At 38.0% G+C, this 21,419-nt stretch overlaps 1 protein-coding gene across 10 annotated transcripts in view; it reads left to right on the top strand.

The window, feature by feature from the left end:
* Positions 1–15,365, top strand: part of axin1 (axin 1) — a 30,786-nt gene extending 15,421 nt beyond the window's left edge. For 8 of the 10 annotated variants that reach the window (XM_084925515.1, XM_084925514.1, XM_084925510.1 and 5 more), the window contains 8 exons: positions 632–772; positions 1,387–1,483; positions 3,951–4,088; positions 7,250–7,773; positions 7,862–8,026; positions 8,213–8,452; positions 11,712–11,861; positions 11,957–15,365. In XM_084925515.1, coding sequence (XP_084781641.1) covers positions 632–772; positions 1,387–1,483; positions 3,951–4,088; positions 7,250–7,773; positions 7,862–8,026; positions 8,213–8,452; positions 11,712–11,861; positions 11,957–12,083 — 1,582 coding nt within the window. In that variant the 3' untranslated portion in view covers positions 12,084–15,365. Of the gene's footprint in view, positions 1–631; positions 773–1,386; positions 1,484–3,950; positions 4,089–7,249; positions 7,774–7,861; positions 8,027–8,212; positions 8,453–8,853; positions 8,962–11,711; positions 11,862–11,956 lie in introns of all 10 variants that reach the window. The other 2 variants (XM_084925519.1, XM_084925518.1) reach the window with 2 other exon arrangements.
* The last annotated feature ends 6,054 nt before the right edge of the window (positions 15,366–21,419 follow it).

Here is a 21,419-nt window from a genome sequence, read left to right as displayed (position 1 = left end):
TCACTTATGCCAACGATGGCAAAAAATTAAGCAAATCTGAAGAATTAAATCTAAGGACTCTCATGTTCTCCTATCTTCATTCATGTGGTTGAAGATAGAAATCTTCATCCAGCTACAAGAGCTGCAGGTTCTGTTATCATAATAGAGCTTTCTGACAGATGGAAAACATTTAAACGAGTATGTTACAGAAAATAAATAGCAGGAACAAATAAACTCCAGAATGTAGTGACATAGATCCATCCTGCTTACTCAGTTTAAAAAAAAAAAGAAAATAAAATGTCAATCAACAAATATTCATTCATGTATTGATTTGTTTTTATATGCAAATTGTATGTCCTCTGCTCCTTTATTCTTTGCTTCAAAGTTGTGAAGACAGCACACTGCTGCCTATACTGCACAAAAAACAAAACAAAACTGACTTCTCATTAATGCACTCAGTTCAACTGATTCTTGGCCTGAAGACTGGTGTCTTACAAGATGTAGCATTTCTAATCTTGTTTATGTTGGTATGTTAACTACCTTAGAAATCATCCAAAAAACTTGAGGATGCCTTTCATATCTACTTCTGTTTGTTACCCTTTTCTCAGCATTTCCTGTTTTTTGCTGCTTTTTTCCCTCCTCATTTTTCCAGGCATGCACCATGTCGGGAGACAATCAACCCTTACTACGTCAACACTGGCCATGTTATGGCTCCTGCCACCAGCGCCAATGACAGTGAGCAACAGAGCATGTCCAGTGACGCAGACACCATTTCCCTTACGGACAGCAGTGTGTATGTATTTTGGCTTCATCCAAACATTTCACACACAGTTGTACCAGATAAAAAAGGCTATGCAGGTTACAACTTTTAGGGGAATGACAGTTTTACCTTCACCAATAAAATAGACAGGATCCTATTATATGTGGGAATAGTATATATTTTAGTGCAACTTGGATTTCAGTGTTTTTAAGTCATAGCCAGCTGTGTGCTTTTGAATGAAGATATGCAAAATAAAGACTTTTAGTTGCAGATATGACACTGGGGAATTCAGCCAACGAAGCTTCAAAGCATGCACAACTGGACAAAAATGTTTTTGAAGCTGAATGGATTACAGGCTGTTATCAGCTAACTGATCCAGGACTTCCAGAACGGGAAAAAAAACCCAGAATGAGTAATATCATATAAAATTACACTCTTCTGCATGTGATATGTGACCATAATGTGCAACGCTGCTTGTGCAGAAGGGACACTATTAGCCTGTGAGCATACCTGTCCTGCTTTACTAATTAATCACTATCTAGGTGTTCATTTTAGGCACAAATTCTGTGAAAAGCTTTCAACTTCAAAGCTGCCTCTGTTGTTTATTCATGAGCATGTTTTATGAAAATGTCTTTGTTTAATTCCAGAGATGGGGTTCCACCCTACAGATACCGCAAGCAGCATCGCCGCGAGATGCATGAAAGTGCCAGAGCAAATGGGCTAGTGCCACTACCTCATATTCCAGTGAGTTATTCATGGGTTATTTCCCTTTTCTCTCCATTTCTGCCTCGACACCTTTAGCTGTCGGTTCCTGGCTTATTTTTCTCTGCTCCGCCATTGGAGATGTGCATATTTAAGCTCTGCTGTGTCGCGGGGTCCTGTGATGGAGTATAAGAATAGCTGATGGTGAAAGAGTAGTCTGTCTAAATGCAGCTTGATGCTTTCCTAAGCTGCGTGCGCTTGAAGCCTAGTAGACATGAACCTTTCCCTGTGACAGCCTGATGCCTCCCTCTGCAGCTCCTGCTCTCTCTTGGTAGGAAACTCAAGCTCTAATTAGGCCTTGGAGTAAAGCGTCAAATTAAAATGCCTCAGCCAGCCTCTCATTAAGATGTAAGAATTGACTATATAGAAGAGCCCAAATCTCTACCCCTAACAAATTACTCTTCAGTTTTTTCTTAATAAGAAAAAACAGAGATTATGTTTTAAATATGTTTAAAGATGAGTCTCTTGTCAAGTTATTTTTGCACTTGCTGGATTCAAATCGGGGGGCACAGTTTGAATAGGTAAGATTGCAGTATAATTGCATACACTGACAGGAGAAGAAATTGTACACTTTATAAAACAACCCAAGACTAAAGTTGCAGTTCCTGTGTAATTAAGTAGAATTTCAGTAGAATTTATTTTATTTGAAATGACAATGTAATTATATTAACATACAAATACTTAAAGGTAGGTACACTAAAAAAACAATCAAACAAGGAAATAAATTGAAGTGGTGGAAAAGTGGAAGGAAATCATGCTGTGCTTAATATTATTTAAAACCTTATTTAAAAGGACAAAAAACAACATTAACTGTCTTTCTAAGGTGTTGGGCTAATACATGCTGGCACAACAGCTTTAGTGCTCATTGGTGTTAATTCTCGAGGTCCCAGGAACTCTACTGGAGAGTTCTCCCAAAGTCTCCACTTAGAGTTTTTGTGACTGTGGTGTGGTGTGTTAAATCTGCAGTCGGTTAACAAGGTTTAAATATGCCTATGGTAAAAGCAGTAGCATATGTTTTACATAATTTTGATACTCATCCCAACCCCCACAAGACCTACGCATGACTGTCTTTCAATTCAGCAGACTACTTCCATCATAACAGACATGAAAGACGAACACCCGGAAAAGCAGGGGTCTAGTTGGGCCCAGCTATGCCAGAAAAATGCTCCCACAGCATAACAGCTCTGGTGGGTCCCCCTCACTGTAGGGACCAAGCATTCCTGCTTTAAATTGAATTTGTCACATATCTGTAGAATGAGGCCGTTATTAAATCTGGTCTAAATCTCTTTATGTCCTCACAAACAAAGACACCTTTATCAAATATATGTATTATAATGTAAGTAAGTAAAATAATGTAAGTGATGTATTTCTAAGATAACTGTGCTTATGAGAAAATGTTATTTGATCTTTATGTTAGTTAAATATATGAACTACACAAATGGACTCAATGACAGTTTTTACAACAGGGCAATAGCCCTAATCAGTGCTAACAGCTGACCTGATTAGCTATTTTTGTGGGGGGCAATAATGCACAATGAACATCCATTCTTTAATTTATTATTCATACCTTTTTTTGCACTTTAAGGTTTACTGTGTTGTGTTTTTTTGTGTTTAGTGCCGACATGGGACAGTTTTCCAATTTCGTTGTGTTATTGTACGAGGTATGACTGTGCAATGACAATTAAGAGTTATCTTATCTTACTTTTATGTCAGAGAACCTCCTTAAGCAGCACAAACAATAATTTTGTGCCATTTTATTCCAACAAAACAGTTTTAGCTCATTAAAATTATCATTAGTATTTTTAGTTCATGCCTTAAAACTTCAATAAGATTAACGTCTGGTCATTTCTTGTATTTTTACCATTCATACTTATGTTCTTTCTGTCATTGTCTTTTTCCATTAGTCAACCTCTCCTAAGCTTAAGGTTGTGCTGCCCTGATATTCTTCTGTAAAAGTTCTTTGTACAATATGGCAAGACACTTGTCAATGAAATATTATTAACTGAATTGAAGACTAAATGATTCAGTTACCAAACTGGTGAGTCCCTACTGCTGGGGAGCAAACCCAGATCTTCAGAAATAATTACTGTTAATACTTATTTTAAGGTTTTTCATGGTTCACACCAATCAGTCTTGAGCAAATACTCAGGCTTGCAAGGTTAAGAGTATTTTACAGCAGTGAATGAAGCATACTGAAAAAAAGCCCATCAGCTTTAGTGATATTTAGTGGTAAAGTTGTGGCACATTCGCTAATGCTTAAATTTATTATCCCTTTGGTGTTTTTAACACTCAACACCATCTAGTTTAAAGTCTTCCTGCTTATGTTTAAGCACTTTAATGTGATTGCTGAAAGGATGTTGGAGGCCAAGGTGGGAAAACATCCTGGGACTGCTGAAGTGGCTTTGACAGTAATGCAGCAGTGCTTACAGTTTGACATTTCTTTCTCCAGCGCCCAAACCGGATTCCAAAGGATATACACGTGGAGCCAGAAAGGTTTGCTGCAGAGCTGATCAGGAGACTGGAGGGTGTACTGAAAGAGAGGGAGGCTCAGGAGAAACTAGAGGAACGACTGAAGAGAGTACAGTTGGTATGTTCTCTCTGTTTTCTGAAGAAGCGTATACTATTGAAAGAACAATCAGAAGCTGTATTTTGTTAATTCTGTCTAATTTATATGAATAAGAAGCATCCTTTAGCAGTTTCTACAGAGGTTCAGGCTGAATGGAACCACGTTTTCACTGAATGACCTCTAATATAGTCTCAACAGTGCAGAGCTACTGGTTACACATTCAAGTCATGTGAGGAAGTGTTAGGAGCTGAATATTGCTACTACTGTGTAACACAACTGAAGAACTTTAGTGATGAGGGCATCGGGGAAATTAAAGTATGAGTTCCTAAAGTTAAAAATGCTTTGGGGCAAAGGAACAATTATTTTTTTATTTGCTATATCATCAGTAATATGTCAGCTAATAATGAAAAATGCAGTACAGTGACCTAAAGAACTAAACTTAAAACATTTTTTCATTTGCAAAGCTTGAGTCAGAGATTGTTTGTGATTGCAACATGAAGGGCTGGTTTTAAAGATCAAATTTAAAGTCCTCACAGTGCAAATGGTAAAATCAAAGAGCTCTGTTTTCCCAATTTACTAAGTTTGGTTTACTTTAATAAAAGAATACTTGAATAGATTGTGAAAGCTTATTGAAAAGCAGATTGCTGGTTGAAGTGTAACAGTAGATTCTACCGATGCTTATTTCTGAGCCAGACTGTGAGGTGTGTGCTCGGCCGTTGAGCTTTAAGTCTTCAGTAACAAAGGAGACTTAAATCCACCTGGCCTTAATGAAATTAATGAGGCCAACCATTTGAATAGGGAATAAAAAAACATTATGAATCACTTGGAGAATTCTGTCCTTGGCCTGTCAGCAATCTGGCTTTGTCTGTGAATCAGATGGAGCACCTGCACATGCCGCCACTTGTAAGCCTGGAACAGTGAGCCGCCTGTTTGATGTCACTTGAATGTTGATGAAATGGTTCCTGAAACCACAAATGAAATCTCCCTCAGTGTACAGTGCCAAGTATTAAGTCTCAAGGCAGGCAATTTATATGGGTAGCTATGAAAGGAAAGAAGGTGCCATCACGCAGCTGAAGGTTTGGCCTGTGGAAATGGGAGGCGAGGACGCCATTCATCAAGTAATACTTTGGAAATGTGAGCTTGGGTTTTAGCTTGTAAATGAGGATATCAGAAGCATTAAAATGTGATATAGTTATGATGTCTGTAGCATAAAATTAGATTTGTAAGGGTGTGCCATCTTGTTAAAAAATCCAAAATCTGATTCCAGGACAATGCAACTTTTCAGCTTTCCACAGCTCCGTCATGCATTCTGCACAAAATTTGATTAGGACTTCACATAATGTAATTATTGTACGGAGTAAGCAAATTATTGGCAAAAGATTGTGAGCAGGGCTCTCATTGATTCCTTGAAATATCTGCTCGTCTCTTCTTCATTGTTCTGTGTGGATTTTGTGGGCTCGGCTATCGCAGATATCCGGATGGAACGCGGAGATGTAAAGAAACATCAATTACTTAAAAAGTTGCCAAAAAATACTTGGCTGCATGGGTCATATTTTGCAATACAGCTGCATCTAAGAAAGCCGTGGGCATGAGAAAGTCAACTGCATGTAGGAACAGGCTGAGTTTCCTTTTCACACAGTTGGAGTAAGAGGATGGCGAGCACAGAGGCAGCGCTCAAAAGATGGTTTGGCATGTTTACAAGTGAAGATCTATTGAAGGTTGATTTAATTATTGACATAACTGGCATTAAAGGTTTGAGCTTGTGCTGGTTAAAAATGAAAAGTAAAATCTGTATTTCCATATATACATATTCTCTTCTTTACCTTCTTTCTCTGCCAAAATGTTCCCGACTTTATACAGGAGGCAAAATAAAAGGCGTATGGTGCTCATTTCTCCACCTACAATAAAATGTTTTCTCTTTATCCAAATTTCCCCGGGGAATTATGATGAATATATTATTATCAGGGTGAAACTGAATGCTTAAGGTCTTTACTGTCGCCCTGGACAACCTACTGGCATGACTGTTGAGATTACAGGGGGTAGTAGGACTACATGATGACTGTGTCATCAGTTTTAACCACAAGTCAAGAGCCGTTGTTGTAAATAGGTGCTCATTTTGGTTTGGTGTAAACAACATGTTTGAATAGGTGGAGAAATAGTTTTAAAGTGCTCATGTAAATCTGCCCTTTGCTTAATGCTGCTTCGTTTAAATAGCCACGGGGCCTTATTGTATAGTAGTGAAGCATGCTAGTGCTAAGCTTAAAAATCATTCACATCAAGTATTATGTGGAAACAAGTTAGAAGAGGGGAAATTATATATCATTCGTGATCCTGTCATGATCGATAATCTCTGATAGGGATTTATTTTTTCAACCACGAGTATCAAATAAAAATGCTTGAGCTCAAGTGTGGATTTCTAGAGACATTACACTCCTAGAAGTTTACATTAAAAAAATCTAGTAATGTGTTATGATGGTTTGTTATGTGTCAGTATTTCATTTAGAATAAAGTATTTCTGTTAACAGAGGCGTGAGATCCTGGGCCATATAGGAATAACAACATGACCATGCAGTTATTGACTGGCATTCTCCGTTCACTCTTTCCGTTTAACATTGCACGTCCTGCACTTCCTACAGTGCCTGCTTATCAAAACCTATTATGAAAGCCTGCAGCACCCCACCCTTTAAATCCCCCTGGAGACGAGTCTGTCAGAGAGTTTTGTCCCAGTCAGTTAGCGCTTGAGCTGTAGCAGTTCTGCTTGTCATGACACGAAGCCACAGAAATATGCTATTTGGATGCTGAAACGGTTGTATTCATAGATTGTCTCCAAACTGCTGCATTAAGAAGGAGAACACACATTTCAACTTAAGGTTAAACCTGCCATCTTCAGGTTGAAATAAGTACTGCAGCTGCAGCCTGCTGGAATAGCATCAGTTGTGCTGATAGTGCACATGGAACACAGCTGGTGAATAAATAAAATGCACGTTTACATATTTTGTATTTCTTTGCTATATGATTTAAACATTCATTGTAACCCATGCTACGAGTATATATACATTATTTATAAATTAGGTTAGCCTTTTTTGTGTTTTCTTTGTGTTATATGTTGTGTTTATCTTTATTTAGATTTTTATTTCAAGGTTTTATCTTTTACATTGTGCGTATATGTGTTTGTGCTAAAGGAAGAGGAGGCTGACGAAGTCATGATGGCCACAGCAACATCATTATCCAGTCACAGGTTCCCCCCTGGTGCTTATTCACAGAATTACAACCCCCGCTATGCTGACAACACCTACAGCGCTCCTTTTGTCGGAGATGCTCATGAAGAAAACCCAGAGAGCATCTTGGACGACCACGTGCAGCGAGTCATGAAGACCCCGGGCTGCCAGTCGCCGGGAACCGGCCGTCATTCTCCAAAGTTGCGCTCACCAGACGGTTTCCCAGGGATAAAAGGGATTGGGATGCCAGGCCAGGGTAAACATGCATCCAGGCACGGTTTCAAGGGAGAAACTAGTCACTTGTACCACCACAAACACCATAGCCACCACACAAGCGTGGGCAAGCCCAAAGAGCAGGTGGAGGCTGATTTAGTCACGCACGTGCATGGGAGCTTTCCCTGGAGCATCGAGTCAAGTCATTACGGATCAAAGTCTCGCAGCTATGCAGACGGCATGGGATCCAACCCCATGGACTATGCAGGGTACATGTAAGGAACAAACTAAGAAAAACTGAATTCACACATGAAAAATACCTGTTGTTTTCTACTTATCAGTTATTTATTTTCTATTTTGCAGCGGGAGAGGTGGCACACAGTGTAAAAGAGCATCAAAGAGAGGTGAGGAATTGCGGCCTTATGACATGCTGGGGCCTGGAGAGGAGATGGAGAAAAACCAGAAGATCCTTTTGTGGCTGATGGAAGGACAGAAAGAAATGGTTCAGCATAAGAGAAGCCCATATGGGTCAGTGATGACCTTTTATTAGAAAACATAATTTTTTTTCCTTTTTTTAAATTAAATAAAACTAAAACATTTTAGACATGTGCTCATGCCGCTACGTCACCAGTGCACAAGTAAAGCTAAAATATGCTAAAATAAGCATGTTTCTTTATTTTATTAAATAAATTGCTGATATGTTTTTTATCATAGGAGCACCACTGGGTCCAAAAGGACTGTTGGACATGAAGGATCCCGCCTCGGCTCAACAGGGTCGATGCATCCGTGCATCAGTGGCCAGCTGCGGAACAGTGTGCAGCCGTCTCACCCTTTCATCCAGGATCCCACCATGCCGCCCAACCCAGCTCCCAGCCCCCTCATTCAGCTGGAGGAGGTTTGCCGGCGACTCGAGGAGGAGAAGATGAAGTCCGGAACATTGCAGCCTAAGCAAAGGTAAAAGAACAGATATGACTCATGTCCACTTGTTTAGTTCTTCAGTTTTTCCAAAGAATATAATATTCTGCCATATCTGTACCCTGCTCTGTCGTACTTGTGACAATTGCTCCCCTCTTCAGCTCTGGGAGCTAAGTCATTGCTGGCTGTCAGCAGATAGAAATCTCAAATATATTGTGAAATACAAAGAGATTTAAAAGGCACAGACAAGCTTGTGTAAACAGTTTGAAAAGGGTTTGAATGTCACCGATCGTAATTTATATATATTAGTTAAGCCACAAAAGAGAAAGCCAGCCCTTTCCCTGTTATCTAGTGAAAATCTTTAGCCCGTGCACCTCTTTTTTTTCTTCTTTTTTTTAAGCTGGTCTGTGTCTAACCACTGGGGTTTTTTGGTCTCTCAGGTATGTGCTGGAGGTGATCCAGAGGGGTCGCACAGCAGTCAGGCCCGCACAGTTCCCTCAGCTCAGCGTTGTACCTGCAGTTTCAGACAGCGAGCTCTCCGAGCCCGAGTACATCCACTGTGTTCCACAAATAGCTTTTAACATTGTGTGCGACATGTTAAGTCAGTGGAAAATAATGGACAAATAGCACTTTCCTGCAGTACTGCCCTTTTGCAGGATTGTTACTGATTTAATAACAATGGTTTTACTGTTAACTTTATGTGGCAGCCAATTGGAAGAATATTTTCATGATCTAAGGTTTATCATTTCCTCAACTGCTCATAAATAAATTGATCAGACTTGAAGGCTGAGATCATCAGATTTCTTGGTGATTAGTTTCTGTGAAGACCAAAAAAAAATTAGATCACAAAGGAAGTAGGAGTGTATGTTTTCTGTGTTCCCCGAGCGGCAGACTAGCTAGAGTGTTACAAAAAGGATCTGTTTTTGATGTTATTTGAGAAACACGTATTTCTGTTTGATGTCTGACTGCCTGATAGCTGCTTACCAGATGAGGAAGAGCATGAGAACTGCAGATGAAATAAAGATTACGTGACACCACCTCCTGAATCTCCTGTTAGATTTGCGAGGTCTGGCATTCGTTTACTGACCGGACCTTTCCGTAACTCGAGTATGCACCTCTAAAAAATTACTTAAAGATGACAGCAAAATTGGAATACAGAAAATATGAAGGACAATAGGATAATAATAATAATAGTATTTAGGAATTATAATTATATATAATTCGAAGTTATAAATATATAATTTCTGATACTTTTGGTGAGACAGCTGTGGGCTGGGGCGTATACTGGAAACCCTGCATCACTGGCAGTATAAAAGCTGGGCGTAGCCACTGTTGTCACTTATTTTCTTTGAAAGCGTTTTTGTCATCACCGTCTTAATATTTTGAAACTGAACTTGTTATTCACGATTCATTAGCACATGAGCATAAACTGGAGAATCCACCAGTCCTTTTAGATGGGCCGTATTTTACAAAATGAACTTTATTCACTGTGACCCAAAATGACGGAGCCTCTAAACCTGAGGTGTCAAACTCATTTTACATTGCGGGACACATACAGCCCACTTTGATCTTAAGTGGGCCGGACCAGTGAAACTCCGCCTTCCTGTCAGTGTAAAGAAATTCCATGTCCGTTTTTCTACACGATAACGAAAAGGCTCCTGCGACAAAGAAAGAAATCTGTCAGCATGACTCTTTGGACTTAAATTGTAAGAAATAAATGTGTAAAATTACAAAACAAGTTCTGTTAGCTCATTGCCCAGACTGTCCTTTTTTCAGCTGTAGTCGTAAAAAAATGTCTACAGTAGAAAGTGAAAAGCAGAAACTATTCTGTCATTTGATTATTTATTGTTTAATTACTTTGTGTAGTATGAATGGCTACAAGGGAGGGTTAAAAGTCCAAAATGTCTGCTTGTGCTTGTTTGTGGTGAGCAGCAGATCAAACAAGTTAAGAATTATAAATGGCTTCAAGTGCACATTCAGGCCTTTTAGACTCATTTAGACACTGAGCCACTGCTCTGTGCTACATGCAGATATTCCCGCATCTCTGCCATTCAAAGACACTTTGTATATAGTTTATTTTATGTAATATTTAGTATTATAAATTAAGTTGCTTTCAAGGAAGTGTTTTTATGCATTTTCTCCTATTATGGAGAACACACATGAGGTTTAAGGCCTGGACACGTTTGTTATCTTTTGTCCTCCACGGTGGAAAATGGTGACTGGAATCACCTTAGGCAGCTCCCAATTTAATAAATTCTGCAGTCAGCTTTGCAGTCTCCAATATCACTGAAATGCACCTTGATGATGCTCATTTTACATTTTGCTCCTTTCTTCACTTCTTCCCGACTTCACTTCTGCTCTAAACTCATCAGGAAAGTGTTTACTGAGGTCAGAGCTGAGAGCAGTTTTGCCTCAGATTTCTACAGATTACTTCACTTTTGAGACTCGGAAGCTTTTATGCTCTCTGTGCTGTGTACTGTTATTAGATTATTTGAAGTGTCTTATTAAAGAAGCTTAAAGGCTTGGTTCTCACAGAAATTCTGGAGTCATAAGTATCTTCTCTCTAATCTTTCTGTGATTTATAACTAGATTTATGGATGTTTACTTGAGGGAGCATGTTTGAGGTGGATAATGACATCTTTGGTAAATGTGACACTGAATCCAAAAGCATGTGTGTCGTGTTTGCATGACCAGCTGTGACTCACAAGGATGAGGATTTTGGAAGCAAATTGTGAATATCTGGCTTAATTTGCATCTGCAATTCTTGCAGAAAAGAGAAAATCATGTGGCAGAGACGTATTAATATGAATGCATCAAAACCAATGTATGTATCCTATAATGAAAGCTGTGTGTTTAGATCGATGGAAAAACGGCCACCTGCATTTTGCCATCTGTTAGAGGCCAGATGGATGCGATGCTATGTAAATGCGCTCCTACAGTAACGTGTTGACTAATGATAGCTGTTTATTCATTGACATCTCTCAGCTGTGATTATTGGCCTTGATTCATCATGAAATCACAGGCTATAACTTGAATCAAGTTATACAATCGTACAAATGTAAACCTCCTTTCCAGTCCATGAATTCAATTAGTCTTTTTTTCCCCTGTTCTTCCATCTATTGTTGTGATTTTTTGAGTAACTTACAATTGTCACTGCTCTAAGTCTCAGCAAACTCTATTCAAAGTAGACTTTTTTTTCCCTCTGTGTGTCTTTTAAGTGAAAAATGTTTTACATAGCTTTGGACATGAGAGAACTTCAAATGTTCTAAAAAAAAAATCCTCTCTTTACTCTTTTCAGACATAAAGCTACTAAAAAGCAGCCATGTGAAAACATTACTGTGGCGTACTACTTCTGTGAGGAGCTGATACCTTACAGGACTTCTGTCAAAGGGAGGGTTGTCACGCTGGGCCAGTTCAAAGAACTGCTAACAAAGAAAGGAAATTACAGGTGAGACTCACGGTGCTACTGGGTTACATGTGGGGTGTCTTCTGGTATCAAAGAAAGTCAAGTTGACCTTGTATTATTATTTTTTCTCTTTTTAGGTATTATTTCAAGAAGGTAAGCGATGAGTTTGACTGTGGGGTGGTGTTTGAAGAGGTACGTGAAGATGACGCTATCCTGCCCATCTTTGAGGAGAAGATCATTGGCAAAGTAGAAAAAGTTGACTAAATTTTAAAGAGGAGAGAGCCGAGTAGCCAGCGTATTATGGACTGAGGAGCAAGTGGATGGTGAAGAGGAAGTGCTTTACAAAGGAGAATGGACAAGGAGGCGAGAAAAAAGGTGGATCCAGAGTCAGAAGATTATAGTAGTGGTCATTGACTTCTGTATCACGGCTGCAGTGAAGTTGGACTTGAAGAAGAAAAATCTCATTTTCTTTTTGGAGTGTAATGTAGCATTGTAAAGTTTACTAGAAAACAAAAACAAAAAGTGCTACTAATGCTACGTATTTTTGATAATGACTTATCAAAGGGTTTCCTTTCTAAAATAACTGCACTTGTAATTTTTATATGTATTGATACCAGATGTGTACAGTTTGTGTTAAAATACAGCAAAAATTTTCTATCTATTTAAGTATTTAAATTGCTACTTTTAAACCTAATTAAAGCTGAAGCGTTGCCCCTCGTGAAGACGATCCGAATCCTCGATAGGGCTGATTCTTGCTTGCTTTTTTTCATTAATTGTAAGAGCCCTCTGGACGCTAAGGTTTGTGACTTTCAAAGTGCTTTTAATACTTCACTTCTCAGAACTTTATTTAGAGGCATTAAATCAGACTGCTTGTTCGTTATATTATATACTACTGACTCGGTGTAGACCTTCTAAAGAACCCATTCTTGCAACCCAGTGTAGGAATGTCACATTTTATTAATGTATTTAAAAATATATTTAAAAAGTCCAATACAGAACAGATTATAATGTCTGTCTTATAGCTCAGTCACACATGAGTAAAAGTAGGATGGCAACCTTCTTGCAACAGTTTGATTGCACTGAATTTGTTTGCTGTTGGACTGCAAGTAGTTATGGCCACAAGCCACCAGTGGTTTAATGTGTAACACCCTCAACCTGTGGGTGACCACTTTAGATCTCCTCTGCCATTTGAACAGGGCCAAGCAGTCATGATTTGAGTTGGACTGACTGCAGTCACTCTTAGATTAGCAAAGACTGACAAATATCTGCCATTTAATTTATAAATGCAGACTGCAAACATATCCCAATCGTTCTGAGTCAGTCTTTCTGCCTTGCATCGTTTTGCATTACGGGACTCGATAGGTTGTCAAGAACCCATGCTATTTTGCAGTTAAATTACTGTCCTACAGAAACTATGTCACTATTTTTGGAGGAATCTGTGTTTCATATCTGTGAGGTTCTGGCTTGACTCTGAATGTAAGTAGTTAATGTGAATTTCTGTGTATGTAGTTGGCAACAGATTTTCTCTTTTTGGCGATTTATTGCGTGCCAACTTGACCCCAACGAAAGTTGCTTTAAAAATGGCAACTTACTGCATCTGGTTGAAGCAACCGTTACAAAGGCAACAAGACCACAAGTTTATTGCATGTGGCTTCAATTAATTTTTTTTTGTCACAGTCTCTCAGCCACTGTTTTCCCTGGTATAGGTGACTGTAACAGAGAACAACCATATCCTCCATACATTTCACAAACATGAGTTGCTCAATATATAATCCAGTAAAACAGTAATGCAGCTTTATTGGGTTGGATTCCAGTTTATTGTAAACTGTATTTTTCTGTTTTGCTGTATATGGCATGTAAGTGTGGCTTATTGCTATGTTCTTTAAGATTTGTCCATTACATTGCTTTTATCCTAAATTAAACTTAACAAGTGAAAATGGATGCAATAGTAGTGACGAAAAAGTTGTGATTAAAAATCCCAAGGTGAATACCTATGCAACTTGGTTTATAATTTTGGTTACTTAACAACAACAAAAAAAAACATTAGGCGTTTGCATTTTTTAAGTCAACATAAGCACATTAAATAGAAAAAAATATATAATTAAAGACTTCACATAACTGTCAGGCTATAAAAAGTCAGTATCAATAAATGAAATAAAGCCAACATTTGAAATGGCACGAGACTTTTAAAGGTTTTGCAGATTTTTCGTTCTAATTATTTATTGACTTGTGTAAAACTGCTATTACCAGTTAAAATTCTAACTTTTGCTTGTTTGAGGTAAACAAGTTTTAATTTTTTAAAATTTTTAATTATAGAATCTATTTGGACATCGTGATGCCAAAAAGCATCTCAATATCAATTTCAAGTTTATTTTTTGTCTTTTCAACTTTGAGGTCCTTAGTTGGCTGGTAAATTAATAAGGGACTGCACTAAGAGCTCATGTCTACTCGATAGCCTTTTCTAGCTTATAACAGTCACATATTGTGCCTGACAGGATGTGTTTATTGACGTTTAGTAAATTTGTGACGGACACGTTAAACCAAAGAGGAGGAAAATGAGACAAATGCTCATAAATGTTGAAGCCTCGTTTCCAAAATAGCTGTAAGTGAAAGCCTACAGAATTGATTTGATTTCAGCAACTTGCTTCAAAAAAGATTGGACAGTTTCATAATATACAAACATGTAAAATGTATTATCCAAGTAACAGGGTTTAAATCATTTAGGCTTTAATATATTTGAATAATACACTTTTACTACAGTGGTGTTTTTCCACCTGTTTGTATTTTCTGACTTTTTGATTTTGGCACCAGGTTTATACTGAAATATCTCACACAAAAAAAGTCAGCTAGGGTGTCTAAGGTGACATTAAGATTCAAGGCCTCCATGTTTTATTTTTTCTTATTTTCTGTTCTTCCTCATTGTGCTGAAGCAGTGTGCTATAATGAGTGTGTATTCCTTTGTAATGGAAAGACCCGTGGGCCTTGAATTCAAAGTGCTGTATTGTATGCGTTGTTGCGTAGAACCTTGTGTAAAGAATGCCTGCTTTTTTTTTCTTGACATGCTGCTTTTTTTAGATTTCTAATTTAAGTCAGTTTAATATATGAAGTGCGTTAGCCTTCTGTTGTCGTTTGCCTGGTAAATTGTGCATTTAACAAATTGAAATTCCCATTTATTGTTTCTTTTAAAATATCAACTCTATCATCAGTCTTACTGTAATAGTCCCAGAAGTGAACTTCTCTTATTTAAGATCAGTATGTGGATAACAAACAGCAGAGTGCCTTTATTGCTATGCTAATGATGTCTTTAGTGTAACTTTCAGAGGGATATGGGGACGAGCTTTAATTTTGCATTGCCATGAGTTTAGTTCAGTATTTGTAACAGTTCCACCTTTTAATGTAAATATGTAAAACTTAAATTGCCCCTGACCAGCAGCCCAACTGTCACATTCAGTACCTTGGACCGGTTTCTGTTCAGTGACTGGCATGGGAACCATTTGAGGTACCAATAAATACTTGCAATAAAAAAGCACTTGTGTTCAATACAAATTGTTCCGTTGCATCTTTATTTGCTGAATTGGTTACGTAGTAGTGAGTGTTGTGGCTCAATAAAATTTGTAGCCGTGCTAGGAAATGTAAAGGTTTTGTCAAAATTTTCCCAAGTGCTTTTGGTCAGATGAGATGAAGCGAGAGCTCTCTGGGCATAGAGACGCTACTTACATTTGTCATTGCTTTGTCTTCCAACATGACAGTGACCCAAAACATATGTCGCTCCCGGTGAAGAACAGCCTCGAGAAGACCAGAGTGAACATTACTGACAGCCCTGCACAAAGCCCTGACTTATTTATCTGTGGGGTGAAGTGAAGGTTGAGGTCCATGCCAGAGAACCACTAAATCTGGGGGATTTGACGAAAAAAGAGTGGGCTGGGATTGCTCAGGAGACGTGTGGGAGACTTGTTGAAAACTCAAATGACTGCAGGCTGTCATCCCCCCCAAAAAATACACAATTGACTGTTAGCATCAGTGAGGCTAAATGTTTAAAAAAAATCCTTGCTCTATTTAAAAGTAATTGGGGAATACTTTAAAAATAAATACTTCATAGGGTTGCTAAAAGTGCCGTACTATTTCTATAAGCATTTAAAGTGCAGCACATTCTGGAGCTACACCTTAAAACAAGTGCTAACCCAGGGATAAAGTAGGCTAAGACACAGTGATAGGGGGAAAATCACATTAGCTAATTTCTTCCTCCATCACAACTATGCAGGTTGAGCTTTTATTTGTTGTTAAAACATTTCATATTGTTGTAGCTTAAATTTATGATCTTCATGTACTGACACATGCAACTGTACCCATCTGAGTCATGTCATCTTTCAACCAGATTAGAGGTGTTGATGCTTTTGGAGCACTACAGTACTGCATGATACACACCACTAGAGAACAATTGTGCCTTTGTTTTGGTGAGTGTGGTGGTGGTAATAATTTTAGCTTTTGACTTGTCTGTTTCTTATCATTAATTATCAGGCTTCTATCTTTCATATACAACCTATGGTTGGAGCTCCAGTCCATATGGATGGAGTGACCTGTGACACCAATGAGCAGGCCCCCAGGATAATGATATGTAAAATGTAAACTTACTTTAAATAGCTAATTACATACTGAATATTAAAGAGACTGGATATTCAACCATGTTTTGTGGAAAAAGGCCACGGAACCCTTTCACCCCATAGTTCCAGTATCCTTTAATCATTACCCTTGGGTCAAACCACATTGATCTGTAAACTTGACCTCTATTTTGATCCCAGCCACATGTTTTTGTATGACTGTGTCTTGGAAAAAAATCTGTCCACAGACATATACCACTAACCACACCTAACTTTTTGATATTTACTGCTGTTGTAGTCATCTCCAGGCCCATATTTTGCTGCGATAATCAACATGCATAGATGCACAGACTCATTAGGTGTAAACAACCCTGTCCACACTGTCACTGCTGGTAATCATACCATGCTTCAGATAGCAGCAGCTTGGTACAACTGCAGTGTTTTGTTGCAGACTGTAGATGGCACTCACAGGGTGCTGGTAATAATAGATTTGCTGCACCTTATTTTTACATAACACTCATATTCTTCCAAGCGAAATGGTTAGGACAAGCATATCGGATGCTATACATGAAAAATGAACGGTGGCTCAATGTGTTTACTGAGTATAAAGAAAGAAAGGATATTGTGGATGTGAAGAAATCAGAATCTCGCCGGGAAATCCTGCTGAGCTTTGTTCACCAACATTAGAAGATTACAAGAATGGAGGATGCAAACACTGCTCAGTTGATTTCAGTTCAAAGGGGTCTTATGGGCATGAAAGTTTTATAAAGCAATATTGCTGAGGCTTTAGGATATAATTTGGACAAACATATGGATTGGAAGCTGCACAACTACAGTGAAATGAATTTCTGCACAATTACCACTGATTCATGTGAAACGTATTTAGTGTATATAATATGTTTACTTGTCTGAGAGAGAGTGAACAGCTGAACCAGAAGATCTCCTCACACATCTCAAACTGCTCGCTCTCATTGCTAACAATGGGTTTCCTGCATAGATTACCAGGAAGTGCTGTGTTTGTCACTTTACACATAAAGTCTGATCAGCATTTTATAGAATGGAGATTTAAATGAACATGATGCTAAGGCAATAAGGCGATCTCTGCTGATGCTGCCATATTGTTAGTTATGTTGCTGTGGTTTATTATCATATTTGGGGAGGTGGGTGGGGGCAGGGTGTGGGGTGGGGTGGGGGGTCTTTTTAGGTGACTAACATCTCCTGATTCAGTTAAATACACAAAAGTAATATGAATGGCATTATCAATCAGACTATTTCTCTGCTTTTCTCTTTCCCTTTGTACTTTTGTCTTTCTAGTAGAAAACATAAAAAATACTATATGGATATGCATTTGTGTATAGAACAGTATGCAAATGCTTTTGTGTATACAATGCACAATAGCATTGTGGGAGTTTTGATGTGATTATTCACCTCACCAAGAAACTACATGACAAGGCTACACTTGATCTGTCTGAGCCACTCTGACCTGAATCGACACTATACTTCACTCTCCTCCTCCTTTGAGTCATTTTGCCCATTAGTCTGTAACCTTACTCAGTGAGTCACTGGGTTTAAATGTTAAGGAATATATAGAAATATATGTGACTTGGTCTGCAAAGGTTGTAAGACTGTAGTTACATGGCCTCTGTACAGAAAGTTAAGAGAAACTAGTTTCATATAAGTTAATAACATTTAAAATGTTCTGATCACTGACATAAATGCACATAATGTCATCATGAAGTCACCATTATGTCACCAATTGAAGTTATACTGCAAATAATCAGGTAGCAATTGTAGAAAAAAATATTTTGATAATGATTTCACTATCAAATAATCAGGCAAACATTTGATTTATATTGTTTTGTCATTGATTTATACAAGTTGCCTTCATTATTTTTCTGGAGTTACATGTCAGCTACTCCAGTCCTTCCTGGTTTGAGTAAAAGCGGAGTCAGAGAACAGAGCTAGTTCTAATGGATAGGTCAACAAAATAGACCCAAACACCTACTCTGACTGCATGAGGGAGAATTACATTCCTTTATATCACATTTATTTATTGCTGCACTGGTTTAACCCTTTGCATTTAAAATGTTTTACTCCACTAGTAAACATATTAAGCTGGTTCTTATTTTTTAAGGTCTTATTTTGTTAACCATTATTTTTGTGTAGTTGTGTGCATTACAGTTAGTTTAGTTAACTTTTTATGATCCCACTCTTAAAATGCACTTATGTTCATTATGTTTATGTATTTTTAAAATTATTTTTGTCTTTTTCAGGAATAATAAAACCCACATGTTGAAAATAATACCTTCTGCCAGTATTTCCTTTGAATACTTGGGCCCTTACAAATGCAGTCACCAATGTTTAGGTACTCTTCAGATGACTATATACATTACACATGAGAATGACGCATCTGCAGCAAGTGAATTTTTATTTTATAACTGGACGTTGTTGAATTCAAATTTAACCCTAAGTTTGATATTTTTCCAATACCTGGGGTCATTAGAGAGAAATCAATCTCCAGATCATATTTTATGTCTTCAGCCATTTTAATTCAGATTTTAGTGTTTTATTTATTTATTTATTTTTTAACATTGATGTAAGATTATGGATTTTTCCATGTCTTTGGGCTAATAATTGCTGACTCACGGACTCTTGCACTGTTTTATAGTTACAAACTACTCACATTGGGTGATATAAACAGCCAAAAGAAATTAAATAAACAAAAAAAACCCAAAACAAACCAAAAACATTCCTTTAAAACATTAGAACAAGTAGCACTGACCCGAAGAGGTTTTATAGTTTCTGAAAAAAGGAGCTGTAAAACTGCAACTGCAATATGTTTGTATCCTTAAGCAACCTCTAACACAAACTGCAGAGTGGTTTCCAAAGCAACCATAAAACCAACACAGACCCTGTCAAGGTTGTCAGTGACGTAAGTATAACTTTCCTTGAATCATTTCCAACCTAAAAGGGCTAATTTGTGCATCTTTCTGGCATGAAGCATTATCATTCACTAAAAAAGACCCACAGTGATCCCACTTTGTAGCTACGCACTTAGTCATCTGCAGGTAAGATGTGTTTTTTTCTATTAAAGCATTGTTCCATCCGGAATAGTACACTAATCTTCTACAACAAAGAAGCTGCTGAAAGAGTTGACACGTTTGCCAACTTCAGCCTGACATACAGAAGGCAGAAAAGACCACGGGTGTAAAATACTTTTTACAATAAGTATTTTACACCCGTTGCTGTGACAACAGCTATTGAAAAATTCTGTCAGTCACCAAAAAACTGTAGATTTGTGTGTGTGTTTGAGATTCTGATATAAAATATACTTCTCTACGACCTTATATGACATTGTTAAAGGAAGTTACACCACTCTCTCTATCTACGCTCACTGGCCACTTTATTACGCACACTTGTCCATTTCTCATTAAGATAAATGCAATGAATTTTGGCACATAAACATGCTGAAGTTAGGGTCTATCTATCTATCTATCTATCTATCTATCTATCTATCTATCTATCTATCTATCTGTTAAGAGATATACTCTAAAACACTTCTTCAGTAGAGACTCAGAGAAGAGAAACACACAGAATTTCTTGCTAGCAAGGGCAGCCTCCAGAACTGAGACTCGCACTGAGGACTGCCCTGCTCTTTATTTATATGCTTCAGTGAGCGTTTGTTCCTTACATTGGAATGTGGAGGTGTGTGTGTGTGTGTGTGTGTGTGTGTGTGTGTGTGTGTGTGTGTGTGTGTGTGTCAGAGTGTGACATAAACGACTTCCCTTAACCTGCTGGTCTGGAAAGTCCAACAGTTCATCTATATGTAAAAAGGCACTTAGACTAAAACTGACATAGCTACGTTATGTCAGTACCGTAAAACAATAAGACAAGGTACGACCTCTCCCATACTCCTAGGATGTGGGGGTGAAGCCAGAACACCCTGGAATGTTACAGATCTCCTAGGATGAGACATTCTTTCAATATGCCACCAACTATATACTTCTAAACACAAATGATTACATGCAGTATTCTACCATATGCAAACTTACATCATTAAAAGATTATACTGACTACTAAATACAATTTTCCATTGACACTATCTATCTATCTATCTATCTATCTATCTATCTATCTATCTATCTATCTATCCATCCATCCATCCATCCATCCATCCATCCATCTATCTATCTATCTATCTATCTATCTATCTATCTATCTATCTATCTATCTATCTATCTATCCATCTGCTTTGACGCACAAGGGGCGTTATATTTCCTGATACCCTGATATTATAAAACAACTGCTGGTGTATTGCTCGGGGGAGATCGACGCTGATTGTGTGACAGTGGTCATCCCCCACACGTGTGTAATAAAATCATTGTTTGACGCACTTGGACTCTGCGGTCGTTTGTCTCTCACCTCAATCACGAATCGGGACACTATCTATCTATCTATCTATCTATCTATCTATCTATCTATCTATCTATCTATCTATCTATCTACAGACACCAGAATAAGCTGCTCCTGCAGAGGGAATAAAACGTGTATAATAAAATGATGTAAGAACTGCAACAGTGTCTCACTGACTAAGGAAAATTAATTATTCTAGACATGTGTAAGAACATGCACTTGTTCAGTCCCAAAATATAATTTGATATATTGCGTTGAAAAATGCCCTTTCCCCTGATATTTATATATATTTGCAACAGATTGATACTATAATGTAGCCTCTCTTGTTCCAGCCTTCCATTAAGGATTCAAATAGCTGACAGTGTCTTTGTTGCACTTTATTATCCATGATGTACTTACCATTGTGAACCTAACAAATCTTTTAGATCGCTCAGCAGACATCTGCAGCTAAGTCTTGAGTGTAATGCCTAATGCCTCTACAACATCTTTACAACATTCCAGTGTACTGACTGGTTTACCACTTCATTGATTCATTAGTAGATTTCATTCAAAATGCAACATCGCCTGTAATGCCTCTGGCTTTGCCCTT

The sequence above is a fragment of the Perissodus microlepis genome, chromosome 4 (genome assembly GCF_051167445.1).
Source record: "Perissodus microlepis isolate ML-2025 ecotype Zambia chromosome 4, ASM5116744v1, whole genome shotgun sequence".
Taxonomy (NCBI): Eukaryota; Metazoa; Chordata; class Actinopteri; order Cichliformes; family Cichlidae; genus Perissodus; species Perissodus microlepis.
This window is presented reverse-complemented; position numbering and strand designations above follow the sequence as displayed.